At 48.6% G+C, this 25,904-nt stretch overlaps 1 protein-coding gene across 1 annotated transcript in view; it reads right to left on the bottom strand.

Annotated features, from left to right (window-relative positions):
* Window positions 1-3,308: 3,308 nt before the first annotated feature.
* Window positions 3,309-25,904, bottom strand: part of LOC125944541 (neprilysin-1-like) — a 35,776-nt gene continuing 13,180 nt past the window's right edge. The window contains exons 2-4 of the mRNA XM_049665039.1: window positions 18,099-18,331; window positions 8,152-8,298; window positions 3,309-3,661 (exon numbers count right to left, since the gene is read on the bottom strand). Coding sequence (XP_049520996.1) covers window positions 3,320-3,661; window positions 8,152-8,298; window positions 18,099-18,331 — 722 coding nt within the window. The 3' untranslated portion in view covers window positions 3,309-3,319. The remainder of the gene's footprint in view (window positions 3,662-8,151; window positions 8,299-18,098; window positions 18,332-25,904) is intronic.

The following is a 25,904-nucleotide window of genomic DNA, read 5'->3' as shown; positions in this document are numbered from 1 at the left end:
TAAAAATATCGACGGCGAAACTAGTACATCCTATACCTATCTTGTCGATCTTCGAAACCGCATTGAAGAGACATGCAAACTCGCCCATGATGAGTTGGAGTGGGCACGCGCAAAACAGGAAACGTACCTTGACGGGAAGAGCCGTCCTCCCAATTTAAACGGTGGCGATAAAGTACTACTTCTACTGCCGACTAATTCCAACAAATTATCAACGTAATGGAAGGGTCCATTTGAAGTTGTCGAACAAAAGAATGCTTGACCTGTGATAAGCCAATGAAGCCAATGATAAGCCAATGAAGCCAATAAGCCAATGAATTCCGCAGTGTCCTATCCCACTAGCTTTACGGGAAAGCGTCGAGAAGGAAGTGCAAGGAATGTTAAATTGGGCGTCATTGAAAAGTCGCAGTCACCCTATCACGCTGCCATCGTAGTTGTCATGGAAGCCGACAATACGATCCGTTTATGTATAGACTTCAGCGAGCTTAATAAGACCTTGACTGCTGACATTGAGCACATACCACGCATCGACGTGGTTCTTGCCCTTGCTGGTCAGTGCAAGTTTTTCTTAAGATTTGATTTTACCAAAGGTTATTGGCAGGTGCCTACGTCTGTGGACAGTCGAGAAAAAAAACGCCTTTTCCAGTATATCTGGCCTGTATCACTTTGTAGACATGTCGCTTGAGATCAAGACCCCAGCTCCACTGGTCTCTGGTGTTTGCGGTAGCAGAGCCACGCATAATTTTTTATGCAGCGTGTTGTTCCCGCGACCTTGACATTACTGCCACCTGCATAGTCCGCGACGACCTGTCTTGTGCTTCGGCGCAAATCTTGGTTTTCTGCGTCGGGATTATGGTCAGCTGTTTCACGCACGCAGCGTGCAGCGACTGGTCACATAGATGGTTACGTTGAAGAAAAACCACAGTTGGTCAAAATTTCGACCAAATCATAACAGACGGTGTTCTCTAGGTAATGGTACTAATAGTGGTAACAATCTTTGGATATGTTCTCGAATAGGTTCACATACGTCGATACTGTTGTCCTAGAGGTTGCCAACACACGTTTCATCAAAGTTATCAGCTTGAGTATAGCTCAAGTTGACCAAATGTTCAGCTCCAACCGCGGCGGCTTGATTTAGATGGATGCGAAATGCAAAAACGCCCGTGTGCTTGCGTTGTAGTGTACGTTAAAGAACCCTAGGTAGTCAAAATTATTCCGGAGCCCTCCACTATGGTGTGCCTCATAATGAGAACTGGTTTTGGCACGTAAAACCCTAGAAAGAAGAAGCGAACAGCATCACAGTAATGAGGTTGCTGGAGTGGAAATGTACCTCTTTGTTTTAACGAAGGCATTGGTTGAAATATCCAAAGTGAAGCTAGCTATTCGTAGCTATTTAGTAGCAGTAAATGTTTATGTATTGGCTACATTTGTTATTGAGCGGTGATTGAGTGCAGAGCAGAGCGGCACTTCCCACCACACAGATTAGTCAAGATGGGGTATGCGTTATAGCACGCATCACTTTCTTAAAGGTGGCCCGACTAAGTGGAAACGGATGAATAGTTGAGGCTATACAAATTGCCGTTTATTTGAACCTATATTACGAGGCACATATGAATATCGTAAGCCATGGCGCCTGCTTTCGTAATAACGCTCAGCTCGAAGAACAAAGCCGAGAGTGTATTGCTTTTAAAGAACGGATAGTCTGAATGTTCTTCCATATTCATGTTTCATTTGAAATCGTTTGTCGTAATTTGAGTAAATTTAGCATGATGTACACGTGTATAATATGCAGATCCAACACACATGTCCATTCTGTGTGACCCAAATCTTTAGTAAAAGGGGCAATTGAAATCTTTACGCTAAACGGATATATTTACAGTAAACGATGCGATTATGGGGCACGCCGTAGCGAGGGACTACAGAATAATTGCGACCCTCTGGGGTTCTTTAACATGCACCCAATGCGCTGGCATTTTTGCATTTTACACTCCCTAGAAATGCGGCTGCCACGGCCGGGATTTAATCCCGCGACCTCGGGCTAAGCAGCGCAATGCCCTAGCCGCTTGCCCACCAAGGCGGATAAAGAGCAATCTCACAGAATATGTGTGCTTAGCTACAACATATGTCACAATTTACTTCCATTCATTGAATTCATTCAATTTCTCAAAGTACAATCTGTCTGAAAGATTGTAAAGTACCACTTAACTACAATCTACACAGATGATAGCGTTGGATTGTGATTTAAATATGCGAGAAAGAAAGCCTGATAAGCAGCGAGCGATCTTTGAATGGTATCGCGTTCCACTCTTAAAGGCATAGCTTAAGCGTCCTCCAATTCTGATGGTGTTTCGCTGTACTTTGGTTCTAGGCACATTGACGGGAATGTTGAAAACCAAGCCTTTATAAATTTTGAACAAGCGCGCGCCTCGAGGCAACAGCAAACAATTAAAATAAGAAGGTCCTAGGCTCTTCACATTTTGACATAAGACGGCTTACATTCCCAGCAACGCATTTGTGTTTAAACGTGCAGCAGACTTTAAGCGGATCTGTATAAGCTTGGTCTTTGTGAGCTGGCTTTCCCACGTGTGTTGCAGTGAAGCCTACTCATAAAGAAAAATGCGATGCGAATAGTGCGAACGCTATCACCGCTCTTAAAGGCGAAGCTGGAGCGTCCTCCAATTATTGTATTTAACCTTAAATACACGTTTCAAACATAAGGTCGAAGATGAAGTTTCTAAGGTTAAATGACGTTTTCCACATATTTACTTCTTCTTTCTGAGGTTTTACGTGCCAAAACGAGTTCTGATTATGAGGCACGCCGTAGTGGAGGGCTCCGGATTAATTTTGACCACCTGGGGTTCAAAATCAATCCGGAGCCCTCCACTACGGTGTTAGCCCATATTTATCAAGCATAATTCTGGCTTAGCATGAAATACATTAGCATTATGTACAGAACCATAGAAGAAAAAGACGCAGCACACTGCAAGTGCATCTGATAAAGCTCCTCAAAATTATTCGCGTGTTTTTTTTTTTTCGTTGTAAAAATTCAACTTTCTTTTGTCTTCATGCGTTGAGACTTCCTGATTAGTCTGAGTGGGCGAAGTGCCACTCAGACTAATAACAAAAATAATACCGCCTGAAATAGTATTACCATATGCCAGCTCCCTTCCATAAAGTGATAAATAATTCGTGTGCTGAAGTTGCGAAATCAGATCTAATAATGCTTCCCGTGAATTAATGTACCAGCGCTCTAAATAAAAAAATATGTGAAGGAAGACCATGCATTGCGACCGTATCGAGAAGAAGGCGAGTGGAAAGCATTTTATGACCAGAAATTGCACTTCTTTTTCGGGTTCATGGGCTGCCCTGCCACGCAGCCGAACGCATTCGAGAACTCGGGCATATTCATCAATGGCACTATACACCGGGAGCGGTATGGTGCATAGCGGCTCGTTATTCGGCTGTACTGAGCGCACGACTTGACACAGTGGCTGATGAAAAAGAGCCTCTCCGCCGATATGTTGAGGCCGGCCAATCTGAGCATCCGCTCCTCGTGGGACAACGAAGTGAAGGCGTCGTATGCAATCCTCACGCCCACAAAGTCAGCAAGGTTCTCGGAGTCGAGCGTGTCATTCACCACATGTTGCCGGGGCCTCCGCCTTACCTGCGAATTGTGATCACGGTACAGAATAAATCTATAACGCGAATGTTAAATAAATCAAACTGTTACGCGAGCTACAGCCGGTCGTTTAAGCACATTCCGAGAAGTAATCAAGCAGCAGAATGGCTTTTACTGTGAGAAACAATGATATGAATGTGTTTTCTTTGGCGACTTGGTTCTGAACAAAAAACAACAATCATCGCTCAAGATATACAAGGAAAAAAACGCACTACACAGGACAGCGCTACGCGAGCGCTCGTCCTGTGTAGCTTCTTTGTCCTTACCTTTATTGCTCTATCATTTGTAAAATTTATTTGTTAACAGAAAGAGGCCGATCGCGTTTGTTCGCTCCTGCATTTGTTTATTCGTCTTGCTTTGATTAAGGTTCAAAATGGCATAGCCAAAAGTTTTCTGTGGTAGTCTACCAGGCTGAAATACGCACATGCTTCATAAGCCCCCGAGACTTGCGTACATGACGTCACCGATTTGGGATGTCTCCGTCTATCATTGCAACTCTGCTGCCGTGCATCGTGGGATCTGCACTGAACTCCTCTCAAGAACTCCGAGATCCCGGAGAGCTGCAGCTGCTCTATAGGGCTCCATATCTGTTGCACACATAATCCCAAGATTAAATTCCTATTTCACAACATCGTTTCATACGCCGGGACTAAATTTGCCAAAGCTTGTTGTCCTCTCTTTTCAAATGATGTCCGACAGACGGTGTTAGTAGCGCGCAGGATTTTGCCACGTGAATTAATAGGCCGCTCCTCAATTATCTCTCCAATCAGTGGCGAACGACATTCAGTCAATGTAGCTTGGTTACCCATTAGCTCAGTCGTAAGATGTTGCAGTTTGATTGCTTTTAGGTGCGCTTCCTGCCGTCTCCATCATGCTACGCACATTATTCTGATAATATGACCGTTCCCTAATGGTGCTGCCACGTGTAGAGTAATGGCGAATGCGTGTGTATTTAGAAATGAGGTAACCTAGCTAACCAATAACTATATAATCAATGCACGGGAAACAAACCTCCAGATCAAGTGTCTGACATGTACCAACCACCATTTCGGCCTTAACTGAAAAACAATATTCCCTTTACAGTTCTGGTTCGGTTCTTGGAATAATGATGGTCATTTTTAGTGAAATTTTTGGTTGATATCCTCAGTCGGATCATTGTATCTGCAGCACGAATGCCAAGCAAGGTTTCTATCGTATGTACTAGCCATCCCTCGCATCGACGGAACGTACCTTGCAATGGAATTGATCAATATTTGGGTACCATATATATTGTGACGGAGGGAAGAAGCAAGACGGGAAAATATATTTACAATATTTACACAATTGACAATGATTGACACAACCAGTCAGTCACTGAAGCGTAGTCTTCTTCAGTCTTCAAGCTCGAGCTCCTGTTCCTCGATATTGTGCAGAGCAGGGTAACGTATGTCCGCCCACCGTGGGAGCGCCATCCCGGTGCTTCCTAGGTTGAAGAGGACTGGTAGCGTTTAAGGCGGCTGAGGTGAACGATGTCATGGGGAGTCTGGAGGGAGCAAACAGTAGGTGTGACCGGAGAGATCTCGTAGATCACGTCGGTCACCTGGTGAAGGACCCGGTAAGGACCGGAGAATCGAGAATTAGTTTTTCAGAGAGGTCAACGCGGCGGGTCGGAGACCATAGAAGGACAAGATCCCCGGGAGCATAGTCAGCGTCACGGTGACGACTGTCATAAATGCTTTTCTTTTTGATCTGAGAAGCACGAAGACGATGGTGAGTAACTTGGCGTGCTTCTTCGGCTCGGGCAATGACATCGTGGGCATACTCAGACACGAGCTCTTGAGGGGTAGGCAGTATTGTGTCAAAGGGCAATACGGGATCGCGGCCGAACAACAAATAAAATGGCGAGTGACCGGCGTTGTCGTGGCGCGAGGAATTGTACGCGAATGTGACAAAGGGGAGAGCAGTATCCCAGTCACTATGGTCATCAGACACATACATGGAGAGCATGTCCGTTATTGTTCGATTAAGCCGCTCAGTAAGACCATTCGTCTGCGGATGATATGCAGTAGTAAGTTTGTGTGTGGTAGAACAAGAGCGGAGCAAGTCGTCCCCAACTGTTGAGAGGAAGTAGCGAACCCGGTCGGTAAGAAGTTGACGAGGAGCGCCATGGTGAAGAATGATGTTGTGCAACAGGAAGTCGGCTACGTCTGTTGCACAGGAGGTTGGAAGGGCTCTGGTCATCCCAAACCGAGTTGTATAATCGGTTGCGAGGGCAATCAACTTGTTGCCGGAGGTAGTGTAACAATATAATAAAACCGAGATTAAATCAATGTAGAACAATTGAAGCACTTGGAAACGACAGTTGGAATAAAAAAAAAGAACTGACAAAATACGATAAGGTGAACTAAAGTGAATATAAGGTTAGCCGAAATTATTTGAAAGGAAAAGAAACTGCAGTCTGAAACATTGTTTCCACTGCTAATGGGTCATGAATAGGTGTACTGTTTGTTTCATTTTTTTTATTCTTAGCAACCAAGTGATAAAGTTGTGACATCTACCATATTTTAGGCTTCTTGCAGGAAAATGATATCGAAAGCTACTAGTATTTAATATTCTCGGCTTTCGATAGTGCTTTCTGCGTCTCCTTTTTCCGTAGATAATTGCTTGTGCGATCAACTTCCACTAGGCATGAGCAAAGACCGACATGTGCCTTTTTTAATCTTAAGACCTATCAGGAAGATTTAGCACAGGGCCGACTAATTTTCCTAATCAAAAAGATGTAAAACGCCGAAATGCTTTTGATCAGACAATACCTTGAACGCTTTGAATGAAATTTGTTTTAATTGGAGAAAGCTCCAAATTTTAGTGATCCTATGAAGATGAAATTTAATTTCGGGCCTTAAAGGGGCCCTGAACCACCCCTCGCGCTTGGTGAAATAACATAGTCCGCGGGTAGCATACGTTGTTGTGAACATCTCAGCCAAGTTCTGCTGTCGTTAGCGGTCCGTGGAGGCTCGCAAGCGGAATGCAAAGTCACCTTTCTCTCAAATGCTCTCGTTTCAAAAGACCCCATAATCCCCGCTCTTTTCTGCGTGCTTTATTTTGTAATAAAGCACACTCAAATACACGGCTGCTATGGCCACTGCGGTCGGCTACACCGCGGCCGCCGCGAGGTGGCGCCACGAGTCCAGTGGCTAAGAGCAGTGCGGCTCGCTGAGGACAACCGCGTTTTGCTTACGTTTAGCGCATCGTAGGCACCAAAATAGGAACTCCAAAATGAAATTTGAACTACGCGCCATGGTGACGTTTCGGAGGCGGGGCGTTGTAGCTCCGCCCCTCTCCGCCGTAGCCTTCACAGTGCAAGGCATTGAAGGAAGAAGGGAAGCACATCGGACGTTTGCACGCTTGATTGCCAATAACTCCGCTTCTGCTGAACATTTTGCCGCAAAGTGATTCCGAAATAGCCTATCTTCACTTCATATGTCTTTCTCCACTTCGGCAGAAAGTGATTCAGGGCCCCTTTAAAGCTTTTGTAAATATTCTCGAAATCGGCAAGTTTAAAAAAAAGTTAAAGCATAGAATTTACAACTCTACAAAAATAGATATCGGAGTACTGTAAACTGTATCTGTGAGACTATCTCAAGAACATACATTTTATATAAGAATTTATAGGTTACATGAACTTGTTTAATGTTTACGATGGTTTTGGAAACTTCGAAATCGCAAAGTACTGATGTTTATCAGAACAATGTATGATAGAGCAGTTTTGATTGTTTCAGGTGCGTTATTTGTTTCTAGAATTTTAAAGAGATTGTCGTAATTTCTATCGCTGAGCTGCAATTGTAGGCATGATAGTTTAATTTACGAAATTAGGGAATTTTCTATCTTCTTTTTAATTCAGTTGAACCGGCGCCAACATTCGCGAACGAGACCAGAAAAAATGACCGATCAAATTCAGCTACGCTTATTTTTTGCCTGTTTATACGACCCAACACACGCCCGTCACGTTCCCTGTCTTTTGTCCTTGGCGCTCTATCAACAGTGTCAGCGAGATGAACCGATGCGCTGCACAGGAACGTTTTATTGTTGCTTTTGCGTGCCTTTGTTAATACTGAGCCACCTGCTGTCGCAGTCCACACTGGAATCACCCGACTTCCTACGGACTTAAATTACCAAATTATACAAGGAGTTTTCTGGAGTAGTAAACTGCGTTTTGGGAGCGATAACTAAAAGTAAGTAATCGTATATTTATCATTAACACAAGCTACAGAAAAACCTCCTCGAAAATAAGATTTCTTCCTAGGCTCATTTTTCCTAAGGGCCTTGCATCTGCAATGCCTCTAACTGTTGCATTTTTAGTGCAGCGTCGCTCTTATTGGCCATGCCTTTATGTAAGGAGCTATAAATACCCCATTTCGGCACTTGCGACTCACAAGGGTGCTCGCGATGAACGCGTCTAGAAAGATGCATAGCTGTGTCCAGGTGTATGTACTTACAGCAGCTTGATGCGATTTCCGTATGCACCGTGCCCTTCGGGCGTATTTCTTCTTGAACTTGGGCGTCACCCAGGGTCGATTGAAGCCATTGTGGTCAAACTCGGTTCCTCTCACGTCATATGCGTGCATCATCTCGTGGCCCATTATCTGTAAGCCGACAATATTCTTTCATCAAAGGTAAACTAAGAGCATCGGGCGACAATAAATAAAGAAACTATAGGTCACCAGCCGTGGAATTGCTCACCAGCGCGCGCAAGCAGCTGGTGAGGAGCAAATGTAATAATAATGAATGGCCGTCTGTGCGATAAAAAAGCGAGATAGCTGCGTACTTTTTTCTACAAATAATCATTTTAACGCCTGTCACAAAAATTCAACCCAGTTCCACCCAATGTGGAAATATGCTGAAACAGCGGAGCTGTAGTTCACTTGTGTTTCTCTGTGATTTTTTGTGGGTTTCTGTCATTGTGTGTGAGTTTGTGATTATGTTGTGATTATGTTTGTTTTCCAGTGATTTTCGTGTGATTATGGCTAATGTTTTGACTGTCTGCTTAACACTCCCTGCTAACTCCCGGTCGAAGAAATCTCTTGCACCGTCGGTCAAAGCGGTCTCTCTGCGCTTGCGTCTTTGTTCTGCCTCTTGCTGGGAAAAATGAGGGTTCGTTTTCTTCCAAGAACGCTTGACTTGCGTGTCTTTCTTGCGTAGCTCTGGATTAGCCTCCCGCCACTGCCGTTTCGCTTGCGCTTCCCGCCGATGATCCTCTTTGGTAGCGGTCTCTTGGCAGTTACGTCTGGCTTGCGCTTCCCTCTTGCGTAGCTCCAGATTAGCCTTCCACCGCTGCCGTTTCGCTTCCGATTCCCGTGCTCGAAACGTAGAATTCGTCCGGCGACGGCACTACCGCTCTCGAGAGAGCTCCCGCAGCCACTCGCGCCGAGCGGAATCCATCAAGGTGGCCTCTCATTGAGCGCAGCGCCCCAAGCGGTGGGGCGCGGAACCTGCCCCTTGCGTGACACTGGCGGACAGACGGACGGCGTAGCCTCGACATACAATAGCTCCGCTGTTAAAATTGGTTAGGGCGAAACACTGATGGCGATAAGACGTTTTAGCGTGGCGCTTGAGCTCCTTGGACGCCGTACTAATTATACGCGGATGCGATACGCGTTGATGTGGCAAAATTTCTGGCAGCCCTCCGTAAAGGTGACCTGAAACACTTTTTTAACTAGCCACACATTCGCTGCACTGTTAAAGGATGTGGCGTTATGAGTCCTCTTCCGCAAAAGTTTTCGAATCCTTCAAATATAAGCTGACTTAGAGGTAGTTACCACACCAATGCGACGCTTTCTTTGCCCTTCCGTCTCCACTAACGCCTTGGAAGCTACAAAGGGATGATGGCAAAGGCGCAAGGCCCCGCTCAAAACTAGGACATTTTCGTAATTTTTTTATGACGCAGCTTCCGGTTGCCACGCCCATGTCGCCACGCCCTTGTAGCTACGTCGCTCACAGAAACCAATCGGAGCAAGTGGTTGTCGGCCGCCAGATTGCTCGTCATGGCACCTTGTAGCGGCCGTAGTAGTTACGCTACGCAGTACACCGCTGCGATCGCCGAGGCCTCGCTTAGCAGACTCAGTTACATGGAACAGTCGTGTGCAGACATCAAGTATCCGCAAACACCGGTTGGTGGGCTTTCTAGCGGCCATCATCATCTTTATTGGTCACCTTTCATTTACGGCGCGCTCATGTGCGTGGGCATGCGCATGCGTGCGTGCTGCGATGTTAGAAAAAGAGAAGAATAAAATATAGTCTCTGCTGCTCCTGCCATCGGCCTGAACCGTTCCTTGTTCTTGCAGATGCAGTTGCAGAACGGTGCAGATTCACCTGCCATCGCTTTGGCTACAGAATACTGCAGCCTGGTTTACACACGTGGCGGCCATCTTCACCCTTCGGCGCATTACTTCGTAACAAGCGACGTTCTAGCACGCTGTTACCGCTCTCTCAACCGAGGTGGTTGCCGAGTTCTACAACGTTGGGGACGCGTCCAACGATACCACCCCCTATGACCACTTTAAAACGACGGTGCTGCATCGCACGTCTGTGTCTGTGCGCAGGTGTCTTCAGCAGCTTCTAAACGAAGAGGAGCTTGGCGACCGGCGACCGTAGGAGTTTCTACGTCGCATGCGGGGGCTTCTCAGTGACAGTTTGCTGGACGCAAACAGCCCGCTGCTGGGAGAACTGTTCCTTCAGCGCCTGCCGCAGAATGTGGTTATTGCCTTGGCTACCACACCAGACGACCTGTCCCTCGACAAGCTGGTGGAGCTGGCCAATCGCGTCATTGACTATTTAGCAAGAGGTATACTGTGGCGACGGCATCTACCGTTCCGCTGTCGCAATTCGAAGACTGGCAGTCTCGCCTTGAGCAACTGATCGATGACCTTGCTGAGACTGTTATGCACTACCGCCTCCGTCCCACCCGCGTCGACGAGACCGCGATTCCCGTTCCAGATTGTCTCTTAGGTCTAGCTAGCTCCCGTTCAAGCCCTCGTCACCGCGTAAAATGCTGGTACCACAGTAACTTCGGTGCCAGCACACATCAGCGCCTTTCCCATTGTGGCTGGCAGGGAAACATACCTCGGAGCCACTGATGGTGGCCAGTCACTCTTGCCGTGCGACAAGCCGCCTGTTCTACGTCACTGACAGGATTGCCGGACATCGATTTCTCGTGGACATGGACGCAGAGGTCAGTGTCGTTTCTGCCATACGACTACATCGGCAGCGATCTCAGAAAACTGCGCCTCTTCAAGCAGCCAACAGCTCTGCCATGAACACTTATGGTCAGCGCTCCCTTACTATCGACTTGGGTCTCCGACGCACCTTCCGTTGGGTATTCGTCGTTGCAGACGTACGCAGGCCATATTGTGTGTTGATTTTCTGACCCACTTCCACCTCAGTGTTAATCTCCGCGCTCGACTCGTCGACACGACAACCAGTATGTCTACACAAGGCATCATCGCACCTACGACATTAAAGCACTGGAACGGCGCCTCAGGTACCATCATCAATGTACGCCTCAAATCTGTCAGACTTCCCAGCCATCACGAAACCGTCCAACCTCGAGCTGCCAGTACGTCTCAACGTCACACATCACGTTGTCACTACTGGCCCTCCAGTGTTTTGCCGACCCAGACGCCTCTCTGGGGACCGCCTTGTCATCGCCAAAAGAGAATTCGAGCACATGCTGCAACTGAGCATCATCCGTCCTTTGTCGAGCAGTTGGTCATCAGCTCTCAACATGGTTCCTAAGCGTGATCCTGGGGATTGGCGCCCGTGCGGCGACTACAGTGCCCTCAATGCGCACACCGTCCCTGATCGCTATCCCCTCCCCCACATTCACGACTTCTCTGCCAACGTACCGGGAGCGGTGATAGTCAATGACAGATTTGGTAAAGGCCTACCACCAGATTCCGGATGAGCCAGCGGACATCCCTAAGACTGCAATTGCGACACCATTCGGGCTTTGCGAATACGTTCGCATGTCGTTCGGGTTGAGAAACGCTGCTCATACGTTACAGAGGTTCATCAATGAGCTAACCCTGGGACTCCTCTTCCTATTTTGGTATCTCGACGACCTCCTGGTGGCCAGTGTTTCCCCCGAACAGCGTTGCGACTATTTGCGCCTGCTATTTTATAGGCTTCAGGAACATGGCCTTCTCACCAACCCCGCAAAGTGCCTCTTCGGTGTCGACGACATTAAGTTCCTCGGACACCGCGTGACTCGCGAGGGTATCAGGCCGTTGGAAAAGAAGTCTCAAGCCTGTCGCGACTTTCCTCGCCCAACATCAATCTGTAAGCTCCGCGATTTCCTTGGGCTGCTGAACTTCCACCGCCATTTTCTTCCCAACATCGCCCACATTATCATACCACTGACCGACCTACTCAAGAACACGAAAGCTCCGTCCTCCCCACTGTCTTAGACGTCTGACGCCGAAGCGTCCTTCCAAGCTGCCAAAAACGCATTGGTGGATGCCACACTGCTGGTGCATCCTTTGCACGCTGCACAAATGCGTCTCATCATCGATGCATCTAATAGGGCTGTCGGTGCGGTGTTACAGCAGTTCCAGCGCAACTCCTGGTACCCACTCGGGTACCACTCGGGTAACTGAAACCTGCAGAAACGCGATACAGCACGTTCGTTCGTGAGCTTCTGGCGGTATACTTAGGCATTCGACATTTCCGACACCTGCTGGAAGGCTCAAGCTTTCACGTCCTTACGGACCACAAGCCCTTGACATTCGCTTTTCGCGCTAACCACAACACTCATACCGCACGAGAAATACGGCACCTCAACTTTATCTCCGAATTCACCCTGAACGTTCGGTACATTGAAGGCCCAGTCAACGCGGCCGCAGGTGCCCTCTCCCGTATCGACGCAATATCAACGGCCACACTTGAATTCGAAGAAATCGCCGCGGCGCAACTTACAGACGTCGAACTTCGGCACATCCGCTCATCCACCACGTCACTGGCGCTGTCCGACGTTCCCCTTCCTTTTTCTTCGGCTACCATCGCTTGTGACGTCTCACGGGATCGAACACGTCCGTTTGTCCCACGCCGGCTCCACCGTCAAATATTCGACAAGCTTCACGGCGCAAGTCATCCCAGAGTTCATGCTACTCAGCGTTTCATTACGACCCGCTTTGTGTGGCCGAGTGTGAACTCTGACGTGCGCCGCTGGGCGCGTGAATGACTTTACTGTGAACGCTCCAAGACGACACGACACACAAAATCACCACTTCACTCCTTTCGCCCACCCAACGCTCGGTTTGATCACGTTCATATCAATATCGCTGGCCCACTTCCACCATCCAGAGGTGCTCGCTATATCCTCACTTGTGTGGACCGTTATACACGCTGGCCTGAGGCGCTCCCTCTCACCGACGTAACGACATTTACCGTGGCTTCCGCGTTTTTAAGCGGTTGGATCTCACGCTTCGGATGCCCCAGCGTTGTTACCACCAATCGTGGCCGACAGTTTCAATGCGATCTCTTCCGCGAACTCACTGCCTGCTTGGCGTCCGCCATGTCCATACTACCGGGTACCACCAGTAGTATGGACATGGCGGATGCCAATGGAATGGTCGAACGCCTTCATCGTCAACTTAAAGCTGCCTTGATGGCTCGCCAGGCTCGCGCTTCTTGGGCTGAAGATCTTCCTCTCGTCCTGCTTGGCGTGCGCTCGTCTTTCAAGGACGACCTCGGCTGCACAACTGCGGAGTTGGTCTATGACACAACGTTGCGTATGCCTGGTGAATTTTTTGAGCCAGCTACTGTCGCCACGACCGATTCAGACAGTTACTTCAACGGCTCCGCTTCCTCTTTTCACGCCTGTTTCCTTGCCCTAGCCGGGATGCATCGTCGACTGGCGTTTTTGTCAGCAAGCACATGACTACAGTTAGCCACGTTTTCGTCCGGCATGAAGGCATCTGAGCTTCCTTTACGCTTCCCTACGACGGCCCTTTAAAGGTACTCAGTCGGACAGAAAAAAACTGTGACCATCGAGCTCAACGGACGTGAAGAAGTCGTGGCTATCGACAGAGTCAAACCGGCCTACCTGGCGACATCGCCAGCATGGTGCGCTTTCGACCACTTCACCACCACGGAAAACAAGGATTTACCCGACCACCCGACGCTAAAGGCCGTTTCATGGGCACCCATGCATCGCTGCGCTTCTCCTAAACGAGGGGGGGGGGGGGGGGGGGGGCGGTGAGCCCTCTAGCGGCCATCGTCATCTTCATCGGTCGCCTTTTATTTATGGCGCGCTCAAGTGCATGGGAATGCGCATGTGCCTCGTTTCTCGTGCGAGGTTAGAAAAATTACACCATCTTCCCGAGGGGAACCATGGGCTGATGCGGAGCATCGCGGTCGTTATAACGGCGTTCACGCGTCGCGTGTATCATCAGGAGCAGCCTCTCGTTGTGGACGTTTACACGCGGCTTCCCGTTCTCGAACTTCGGGTTCCGCCACTCGCTTCGTACGTTTACGTTGAACTTCGCGGTCCCGAACCTCAGGTTCTGCTGCTCGACGTTCTCGAACCGACACCGCTTCACGTTTCCGAAGCTCAGGATCCGCTGCTCGACGTTCACGAACTAACGCGGCTTCACGTTCACGAAGGTCGGGTTCCGCCGCTCGCTTCGTACGTTTACGTTGAACTTCACGGTCCCGAACCTCAGGTTCTGCTGCTCGACGTTCACGAACCAACGCGGCTTCCCGTTCTCGAAGGTCGGGTTCCGCCGCTCGCTTCGTACGTTTACGTTGAACTTCACGTTCCCGAACCTAAGGTTCTGCTGCTCGACGTTCACGAACCAACGCGGCTTCCCGTTCTCGAAGCTCAGGATCCGCTGCTCGACGTTGACGTTTCGAAGCGGCTTCGCGTTCTCGAAGTGTGAAATCCGCTGCTCGACGCTGACGTTTCGAAGCGGCTTCGCGTTGGCGAACTGAATCTGGATCCGCTGCGCGTCGCCGACGTTTACGTTCTGCGTCGCGAGCTCTTCTCTGCGCAGCCTTGTCTTCAGAGGTGCTCGCGGTTCTGTTAATGAACTCGCAGCGTGACTAAACCGAAGCAGCAACTGAGGCAGACGCGCAAGCTCCGGGTTTATATAAGAAGCTGGCGCGGAGGGGAGGAGGAGAGAGAGAGGCGCGCATGCGCGTGCTATCGCACAGGTGGCGGATGAAGACAAGGAGGGAGAAGCGCGTTATCGAACAGATGGCGTGGAGAGGGGGAGAGAGGCGTTATCGCACAGCTGGCGTGGAGAGAATGAGGAGAGGTGCGGACGGACGCCGACGCCAACGACGCCGCGGGACAGGCCGCCGCTATAAGATGCTCTGCATCTAAAAAGAAGAATAAAATATAGTCTTTTCTCCTCCTGCCATCGGCCTGAACGGTTCCTTGTTCTTTCGCTCGCCGACTCACATATTGTTATAGTAGACCTAACCTCGGTACCCTATAGCTGCTACGCTGCTTACGACGTAGCTGCTGACGCTACGCTGTGGCCTCGGCTGCGGGAAGTTGTGGGCTCCATTCCCACCGCTGCCGGGCACCCACTAGTTCAAATGGGTACAAGCGTACCCCGGACTGGCGTATGGCTTCCTTCAGGGGTGATACGCTTGGGTAAGGAGCCTGCGCCCAGAATTCCCGTCGAAACCCTCAGTGAGCAGGGAAAAAAAGTGATGTATGGGCCACTCCCACGGCGGCCATGTCGCATGTGGCGCCCCAAGCACCTATTGAGGTGGGGACACATTCGGGTTGAGGCCCAACACCCCTTTCCAATCGTTGATGTCCCAAATGGCCAAGCACCAGGCCGGTCGCTCGGTCGCTCGCTGGCTCACATATTGTTATAGTGGTCCTAACCTCGGTCCCTATAGCTGCTACTCTGCTTGCGACGTAGCTGCTGACGACATTGCGAACGAAGATATATTGCGAACGAAGATATTTTTTTCTGTTCTTGACACGAGATTGTAAATATCCTGCGGCATGCAGTGGTATAATATTTCGCTCACATGTTCAAGGGAGCCTCGTCTACAGATCGGTAATGTTTTCTTACTACTTTCAAAAAGTGTAGAGCCGGAAATGGCATCGCAGAGCACCTACTTTGGTGCTTGAAAAGTGCGGCACCAGTGAAATTATATTACTTTCAGATTGTGAGCACTAATACTGTTTGGCACTTTTTATTTAACTGAAAAGATTTATGATAAAACACATGATTGAGAATAAACCTTCTGATTACGTTTGTTTGCGCGCTGCAATTCTCAAACTTTTTGAGGAATCCTTAGTCAGGAAGACAATGCCTTCAAGAAGACATTGGTGGTTGAAGATTAGAGTATGTGCCTGCCACATACGGCATGGATGGAAATACATTATACATACAACTAAATATACCTGAAACATCACGGCGACGCAAATGCTGAAAATTCCCCAGAAGTGTTCATATAATGCTATCGCATTAAAATGAACAGCAGAACTTATTCCGTAGCAGAGGGATGCCCACGCAGTGACGATTGTCACGTACGTTTTCTAACTAGTCATTGCTGCTAAACCATAGCATAAAAGATGCAGGGAGCATGTTGCTATAAGGGCCCAGTCCTCAAACATTCTCTTTAAAAAAAACACACAAATAATCTTATCGGCGCGAACACATCGCGCGACGCGCTTGGTCCACCTCACCGGCCGCAGACACTTTGGCCATGCCGACTTAAACCGACTTTTTACATCTAACAGAACCGTTTCCAAGGTAGAAGACGCCAGATCATACAAAATAGATTACGCTAGCAAGAAAAGAACCACCAGGAACTGCCGCCCATCCATAACCTCGGGGAGGTTATGGATGGCACACAACGGGGAGCGTTCGCCTAAGCCAGGACGCCGACAAAAAGTACCGGTTCATTTCACACAATTTCTACACGCAAGTTGAATTTCCTTTTTCCTCCCATAAATTCTTCCAGGCCACTGTTACCATGCAAGAAAGACTTGTTTTTAAAACACTCGGCTTTCTTATAGTGGTTCTCTCAACGTGACCTCACTGCAATTTAATGCGATGGGACGTGTGAGCGACTTCCGAGTGACATCTGGTGCAGCACCATAAATGTATATTCGCATCGACTTTCTAAGTTTCCTTTTGAAGAAACTTACAGCGAAGAGCTTTTGAGCGTGTGAACGGTATGGCGGTTCCACACCCGAATGTGAACATGCAATAAAAGGTTAACCTATAACGCGCAAAAAAAAAAAGCAAAGCATGGTATTGTAGATTTAGTAAGAAAGGATAAGATATGCGAAACACATTATGCAGCTTGAACGCACAGTTTGAAATTTGTGTGAAGCGATGCTTTCGCGAAGCTGGTAATTAAAATGCAATAAATCTGGCCATTGAATTCATGCCTCATTGGTGCACAAACAACTGGAGCACACACGTGTACTCTCTCTCTCTCACCCGTTTAGCGCATTACGATAACTCGTATATTTCCTGGTATTCCTTGTTCTCTTATTTCTTTAAATGCTGCGGCCTTGGCCAATGCCCAGCTTTGGGTACATGCAGTCATCAACACGGGGCGATCATCTCATGACGGCAACATACATTCACACAACAAAAGTATAGATGCGATTGTGACCCAATGGTTATAAAAGGTAGGCATAGAAATGTCTGAACTGTTCTTTTACTAAAGCACCGTTTTTCTTGATGGCGTATATATATATATATCTTCAATAAGGATATGCAGCTATCAACAGTTTTATCTTTTAGTAACTTCGCAGTAAGGAAGCCTAGTAACCTAGACACTTATAAGGGTAGTAACCTGCTGTCCTGCATGCGATGTTTTCGGTGAGACAGCAGCAGCAGCAACCATCCAGCAGCCACAGCCTGGAAAGTCGGCGAGGAGTCATAAAGAAAGCTTCGCTTAAAGCGAGATGAGAGGAATGCAGTCTGGTGGGACCAGCCCTTATGCCGGACGTATACCAGCTTAAGGGCCGGGTAGTATCAATAGCCCTCGGAGCCGCGGTTTAAAAAAAGGCAACGTTTCTGTAGAGAAAACGCACCCCACCACTTCCACAAACCGCAAACCAACACGTGCTAGGAAGCGCCGCGTTGAAACTCGGAAATGCCGGAAACTCTCTTGTGGACACCTAATTCAGGTAACTGTTAATAAATTTCCTCAGATAAAGTGAACAGAGTACATTAGCGTTGACTTCTTTACTGCAGCCTAAATGTGATGCGCAATGACCTGATTCATGTCAGCTCAAATATAGAGTACAATTGAAATGTGCATCCATAAATTAGCAAGAACGCCGCCACTTATGTGCAAGTGGTTTCTTATTGGATCCTTCAAGACGTTGGTCGGCTGCATATAGTGTCTCGTACAAGTGCGGCTTATGTGCAACCAAACGACATAATGTCCAAGCGCTTACCATTCCGAGGCCACCGTAGCTGAGAGCCAGTGGACCCTCGTAGTAATACAAAGGACGCTGAATGATGGCTGTCGGTATGACAATAGTGTTCTGGGTAAGACGGTAAAAGGCGTTCACAGCCGCCTCGTCGTACAGCCACGTTGTCTGATCGGTCCAAAGATAATGGGACGAAAGCGAGACAGCCTTGATCCATGTGGGGAAAAGACCATCTAAGGGTACGTCGGGGAACGGTCCTGGGCAGCGTAAAAGAAAAAAAAATGTTAGTCCGAATTAGTGCTACTCCAAACTATATACACTAACTATATACACTCTAACTACTATATGCACACTCTGAATACTGTAATATGGTATTGGCCTCAAATGAAACTTAAGTAGCATAACAAGAAAGTTTCTAAACAGCTGTAACGAGTGACGCTCTTGACAGAGGATCGCGAGCAATCGTGACAGGTAAGATTACATTTATCGGCGGAGACAACATGGGACAGGAGCTATCAGCTGACGAGATATTGTGGCACAAGAATTAAAGAATGTAAAATATGTTTAAAGCTTATGTACAAAAGACCGCCAGAGCAGGCAAGTCCCTAACGTCGTTGTCTTCTGACAACAAGCGTTGTAACATATGGCCCTACGGCGTGTTAAGTGGACGAAGACTGGTAGCGTTTAAGATAGTGTTACGCGAAAGAATAAGCGTACTAGCATTTACAGATGGGTTTTAATGGCTGCGTAGAGAAGCGAAAAACCAAAATCTTCTTCGTCGTCTCCCAGGCCACCAACCATGTCCTCTTCTTTCTAGATTACAGACTGTGACATTACCCCCGTCGGAGGAAGCACCTTACTGGTGCGACTCACTGGTTCCAGAAAGGAACGGTTTGAGACGGCTGACGTGGATGATGTCAGATATAGGTGAAGGTACGGCCGCCTCCAGTGGAGACACTACATATGTGAAAGGCCTCACCTGGTGGAGGATGCGATAAGGGCCGTAGTATCGCGAGAGGAGTTTCTCCGAAAGACCGACACGTCGAGATGGAGACCAAACCAGCAGAAGAGCACCTGGTTCGTATTCAATGTCGTGGTGACGCTAATTGTAACGGCACTTCTGACTTGTCTGTGAAGCAAAGAGACGAAGACGGGCAATCCTGCGTGCTTGGATCGATTTGGCAATGACATCACGAGCATACTCTGTCGGCGAGTCGAGTGCGGTAGAAAGCAGAGTATCGAAAGGCAAGGTTGGATCACGGCCGTATAGAAGGTAGAAGGACGAATAGCCAGCTGTGCCATGGCGCGAGGAATTGTACGTAAACGTGACAAATGGTAGAGCAGTGTCCCAGTAGGGATGATCGGAGGAAACACACATCGCGAGCATTTCAGTTCTTGTCCGGTTCAGGCGTTCATTAAGACCGTCAGTTTGAGTATGGTAGGCTGTAATAAGCTTGTGTTTAGTAGCACAGGATCGAAGTAAGTCGTCGATGACTTTGGTAAGAAAGTTTCGTCCACGGTCGGTGAGATGTTAACGAGGTGCGCCGTGGTGTAAGATAACGTCGTGAAGCAAGAAGTCAGCGACGTCTGCAGTGCAACTGGTGGGAAGGGCTCTTGTCATGGCATAGCGGGTAGTATAGTCTGTAGCGACAGCCATCTAGTTATTTCCGTCATTTGATATAAGGAATGTTCCAAGAAGATCAACGCCAACGCGCAAAAAGTGTCGCTCGGTACATTCAGAGGTCGGACGACTTCCGCAAAGTTGTGCACAAAGCGGCTGAAATAAGAACACAGGCCCATAAAGCTCGGTACATCCTTGGCGCTCGTCGGAGCGGGACAATTCGGCACAGCCAGAACTTTATCGGGGTCTGGGTGCACACCGGAAGAGTCAACAAGATGGCCAAGGATAGTGATTTGGCAGTGACCGAAGTGAGACTTAGCCGAATTAAGCTGGAGGCCAGCATTTTGAAATACAGAGAGAACTAATGAAAGGCGCTCGAGGTGTGTGACAAGCGTGGAAGCGAAAATGATGACGTCATCTAGTTAACAAAGATGGACCACTTGAGTCCATGTAGAAGTGCGTCCATTATGCGTTCGAACGTGGCTGGTGCATTACACAAGCCGAAAGCCATGACTTTGAACTGGTATAGGCCATCCGGTGTTACAAAGGCTGTCCTCTCTTGATTCATGTCGTCCACAGCAATCTGCTGGAAGCCCGACAGAGGGTTGATAAAAGAAAAGTATTTCGCACAGTGATGACCGTCCAGCGCGTCATCGATGCGTGGGAGAGGGTAAACATATTTTTTAGTTATCTTGTTCAGGTGCCGGTAGTCCACACAGAAACGCCAGGCGTTGTCCTTGTTTTTTGAGCGAAGCTGTTAAGGGCTAGGTTCCTCAAGATCGTGTCCGCGTGTAGAAAAAGACTATCATCATCAGCAGTGGCTCGAGCATCGTCGTCATCTTTCGCAGCTGGCTTGTTGGCGCCCCTCAGTTAGCGCTCGTGCCGTCGGATACCGCGCCTAGCACGAGCACGTGCTCAGCACGGCATCCAACGGTACATCCGTCCCATAGGGAGTCCGTGACCAACTCGTGCTCGGCACGTCATCCAACGGCATGTAGAACAACGAAATGAAACGTAGAGCAATAATTTCGGCTCCATGTGCGTCGTGTTTTGGCTACATGTTTGTGGCGGTTTCCCGCCAGTTGTGCCTTAGCACAGGTGTCAGAACGGATGATGGATGGTCGGTTGTTATACCCCTCGCCATCACTGATGATTCTTTCACAAGTGTCGCGATACTCGGCGAAGGCACGTCCTACCAATTGTTGTGCACCTTTGTCTCGTTACATAGAGATTTCTCTAGCGCTGTTATCTGCAGTTGCCTTTTGGACTCGCTATGGGACGGAGGCTCGTTTAACGACATCCTTAAGGATCCTAATGCTGCGCAATGTGCCACGGCATATGAACGCTGTGGCTCATACGATAGTCTATGACGATGGGGTGGACTTGGCGCAGCAAACGCACTACTTGGCCATCGCACCGGGCGAAAACAAGACGCCGGTGTCCTTGCTCTATGACAAAGATGCCGAAGACACTCAATATAGTCTTTAATGATAATATATAAATTTACTATAACAATATTCACTATAGCAGACCCACCATAGTCACAGCTTCGCTGGCTTCCATCTCCACAGTACAGGAAGGGCTATGAATGTTTTAGCTAGAACTACAGGGGACGGCGGGGGGGGGGGGGGGGGGGGGGGGGGCACGCTCTTGAAGGCGGCTCAATTATTCCCTAAGAAAGCATCTTTTCGACTTCCGTTTGAAGCACTTGTCGCTCATGCAAGGATACCGATATGGTCTCCAGTGACCGCGGGGACATTCTTTAAGACCAGTGAAAAGAACACATGTTTGACGGCCAGTGGCCCTGACACGAGCAGCGCACATACCTATGACAGCCTGCGTTGTGCCGTCGGCGACCCGCACAACAGAGGACGCAGCAGCTATGATGACTTTTGTCAGGCATCTACGAAGATGGTCACTCATGACAGAGATGTGCGCGCCGGTATCATTCACCTCAAGTAAATTTCTATTCGTCTGCAGGATCAGCAGAAGAATTTAAGTCCGTGTAGATGTTGCAGTGTCACCCCTCGGAGCTGCGCCCGTCAGTTTTCCGACGAGTTCCGGTGCATGGGCGACAGAGAACGGCGAAGAGAAGCTGGGTGAGGCAGGGGGCATCGCGGAGAAGGCGAATGACTCTGCCGTGTAGGTGGCTAAGCCTCAGTAGGGTGGTATGGCTTTTTAGGTCATTCCGGTGGCGGGCGACTGCCTCTTGAGTGACGGTATGGTTGGAACGCAGATCGATATGAGGGTATCCAGATTTTGTGGCAGTGACGGAAAATACGACCAAAACATCGGCATTCGAAATAAACAGGCCTGTCATCTGGTGTTCGCCATTCCTTTGGGTTATGATAGGGCCTTGAGGAGTACTGGTTCCGCGGAGCCAGGACAGTAGCAAAGGCGTCGGATCGGTTGATTAAATTATGGGGTTTTACGTGCCAAAAACCAGTTCTGATTATGAGGCACGCCGTAGTGGGGGACTCCGGAAATTTGGACCACCTGGGGTTCTTTAACGTGCACCTAAATCTAAGTACACGGGTGTTTTCGCTTTCCGCCCCCATCGAAATGCGGCCGCCGTGGCCGGGATTCGATCACGCGACCTCGTGCTCAGCAGCCCAACACCATAGCCACTGAGCAACCACGGCGGGTGGATCGGTTGATGGAGCAAACGGAGGGAACACCAAGGTTCGCCAGCTCTTCGCGAATAACGGACTGGATGAGGAAAACCGCCGGTCAAAAATCATTAGGGGCATACGTCTGGGAGCTAACCGGCGATGCAGCCTCTATCTCTCAGCGAACGGTGCGCACAGTGCTCACGGACGTGGTCAGCTGTGGTGCGGAATGGTCGTCGCACGGTGATGTAGCGGCTGTATTTGGAAGACGGGTATACTGATGGACAATTCGACGGCCTTTAGCTTCTTCGAAACGCTTGCAATCACTTATGATGTCGACGATGCTGGTGAAGTTCTCGTACACGAGAAGGTTAAAGGCATCGTCGGCTATGCCCTTCAGCACATGATTGACCTTTTCATGTTCGGGCATTGGCTCGCCCACCTCGCGGCAAAGGGCAAGTACGTCCTCAATATACGTCATGTATGACTCGATTTACGTCGGGGCGCGAGTACGAAGTTCCTTCTTCGCGGCTCGTTCTCGTCCAAGTGTCCTTCCAAAAAGGTCGCAAAGCTTTTCTTCAACTGCTCCCAACTGAAAACCAGACTCCGGCCGTGCCTTTGAAGTAGAAGATCACATTGGCTAACATAAGGGTCTGATCCCACCTGTTGTTTTCGCGGACACGCTGGTACATCCGGAGCCAGTTTTCGACGTCCAGGTTATCGGTACCCGTAAAGGTGCCGGGGTCGCGGGGCTGAGCCAATATGACGGTTGGCATTGTGGTCACCATCGTTGTTGCCGTTGTTGCGGTCTTTTTGTCAGTCGGCATGGTGGTGACGGCTAGGCTATATATACGTCCGCTTGGGAGCTCCGTCTTGCATTAGGTGTACCCCGCAGCTCCCCCAAAATGTCGCACAAGGATTAAAGAAACAGTGAAATCTATTTACAGCTTATGCAGAAAAGACAGGCAGAGCAGGGAAGCCCCTAGCGTCGTTTGTCTTCCGATACAAGTTTGTGCTCTCCTTCTTCCACCTAGTTTCCAGCGTTGTAACAATTGCGCGGAACGGCTAGAGGCGCTCCTAATCCATTAAAAAAGGGTAGCTTAGGAGCGACAAGACAGACAAGGTGAAGCACGAACGCACAAATTTTTATTAAGGTGGTGCGACCAAGGCAGCCATCTTGCGAGTAGTTCATATACCACTTTCCTTTAGATTTATTTATAATTTCTTTAATTTAGTTAGTAACTATATATAATTTTCCCTATTTTTGCCATTAATATCATGGATTTTTGACTTCTTATGACTTCACTAATAAAAATCGGGCTGTACGCTTTCCTTTCTTCTCGTTTGTTACGTAGCAAGGGTCTCGAATCCGGCAGCTTCGATGCCTTCAAGTATAGCATGGTTTACTGCTTTATTCACGTTTACTGAGTAGCCTTTACCCAAAACATTCACACACTGTACGTGATGCCTGTGGCAGGTACGATTTTCTACATCCACTGTCATGGCCGTGATTGGTGGCGTCCTCTAAACACTACTCCCAGGGTTAGTTCTAGTAGACAGACATAACTACCCCAGAAAGTGGAGGGCGGCAGGTTGTTAGCGCGGCCATGGATTAGCATGGCTGTCAGCGCGGCTGAGCCCATACGCAACCCGCACGCCCTGTTTGTGAGGTAATCTGCGGCGCGTGCAAAGAGTGGGCGTGCCAATATGGCGTGGCATCATGTGCGCTCTCTTCGAGCGCGTTTATGTGGGCCGGGTCATCAGGAGGTAGCCGGAAGCGAGTTGGCACACCACTCGGCCCAAACATTCGTTCCCCGAGCTCTGTCTACCGACCCCTCAGCTCGCGGCATTCAGTTATCAACGCCGATTAAAACACACGCAGATATACTGCAATATATATATATATATATATATATATATATATATATATAGACACTGCGCAGACGAACTCTACCGCATCCCGTTAAGGAACCTATTAAAGCAGAAGAGACTCGTCTGCGCAGGCTCCAAACTGTTTCTTAAGGCGGCCCAGCCGTGCTGGCCAAAAAATAATTCCGCACATTTTAACGCTGCATGTGAATTCGGTGCCGACTGCGCTGGCCTGTATCACATGATTTGGTCCTGCCAAGATAACAGCAGCAAAGCGCAAATTAAGCGGCCGACGTGGGAGGGGTGGGAGGAGCCTTTGTCCAGCCCTGCTCTAGTTTACCAGTGGAATCTCGTGGAGTGGGCGCGGATCAACGTTTATAGATACTTTTTCAAAAAAGTATCTATAAACGTTGGCGCGGATGGCATCCCTGTCCAATAGAGTCCTGGAATAGGGACCCACCAGACCTTCCCCAACAATAACTAACGCAACATATAATTTTTCAATAAATGTTTTATTCATTCATTCCTCCGCGTTCAGTACTAGAATTTGCGAAATGTCGAGTTTCCGAGACACGTTGAAGTAAGGTGTGCCTCGAGCGGCCAGTCGCGCGACAATTTTGCCAGTATTCGCGGGCTTCTTTCACGCTCGGAAAACATTTTTATGTAGCACGTATTGAGCAACAAAAAACTGTGTCTGAAGTTTTTCATGTTGCTCTACAATTTTCTTATTGACATTTTTCAACTAATTAAAATATATCAGAAGTTCAATTATTATTTAAGACTAATTATGTAATTACGCGGAATGCAAGAAATAATCTAAGTATGTCCAAGCGACGGCAAACAACATTACCTTGATTCTGTCCAGCTATGTGTCATTTGCATATTTTTAAATCTTGATGCAGGATAGTTGGAACACCCTGTACACGGTGTAAAAAAGGAAGGTGATTCGACGGCGGCGCGAGGCGCGGCCACTTAATTAGTGTGACTCTACACACGCCGCCGCCGCAAGGGGCAGCACCTGTTCTGGGGGCCACTTTTTCGCTCGCTTTGCTGGCGCTTTTATGGCGACGCGAGGCAGAAGTGCTTTATTTCGATGAATATATGTCGTTCGGGTGCTTAAAACGACTCTTCTTGGTTGGAGGAACGTCCCTTTATATTTCTGCCGACATTCCGATTGACTCCGACGCGGCGAGCAGCGGTGAGCGCAGCGCGCCGTCTGCTCGAGCAGACGACGCGTCTCTCTCGTGTTCGAAATGACGGTATTTTCACTGTAAGTGGCATGAAACCTTCTACCTGCTCAGGATTTGGTGTCTAAATAACGAAAAATTGCACATCTTTGGGTATGGGTGTTTAAATGCTGACGGAGGTCGTAAATTATCCACTGTTGTGTCGCTTCTCCAAGGCCTCCTTAGGGTGCCTCGATGCCCAGCGCCGCCGTTCAGGGTGGAGACAACCCCGCTGGCGCCGCCATATTGAATCACACGAGCTCAGACTCGGCTACGCTTGCGTTCATAAATAGTGTTACTCGCGGCGCACTTCCAAGTGCTTTGCCTTGATGAGCATTTTTTATCGGTATCGCATCTGCACATCTTTATAACCAATAGCGGTTAACTCGTCAAAGGTCGAAGACGTAAATGTATGGCGCCGGGAGCATGCCCCAAGTTGCCTAATTCAATCAAATTTAATATGCCGTGTGTATGTTTGAAATACGCACTTTTTTGCGCTTCGATG

The sequence above is a fragment of the Dermacentor silvarum genome, chromosome 3, assembly GCF_013339745.2.
Source record: "Dermacentor silvarum isolate Dsil-2018 chromosome 3, BIME_Dsil_1.4, whole genome shotgun sequence".
In the NCBI taxonomy this organism is placed as follows: Eukaryota; Metazoa; Arthropoda; class Arachnida; order Ixodida; family Ixodidae; genus Dermacentor; species Dermacentor silvarum.
The sequence above is the reverse complement of the archived record's forward strand: the minus strand, read 5'-3'. Positions and strand labels throughout refer to the sequence as shown.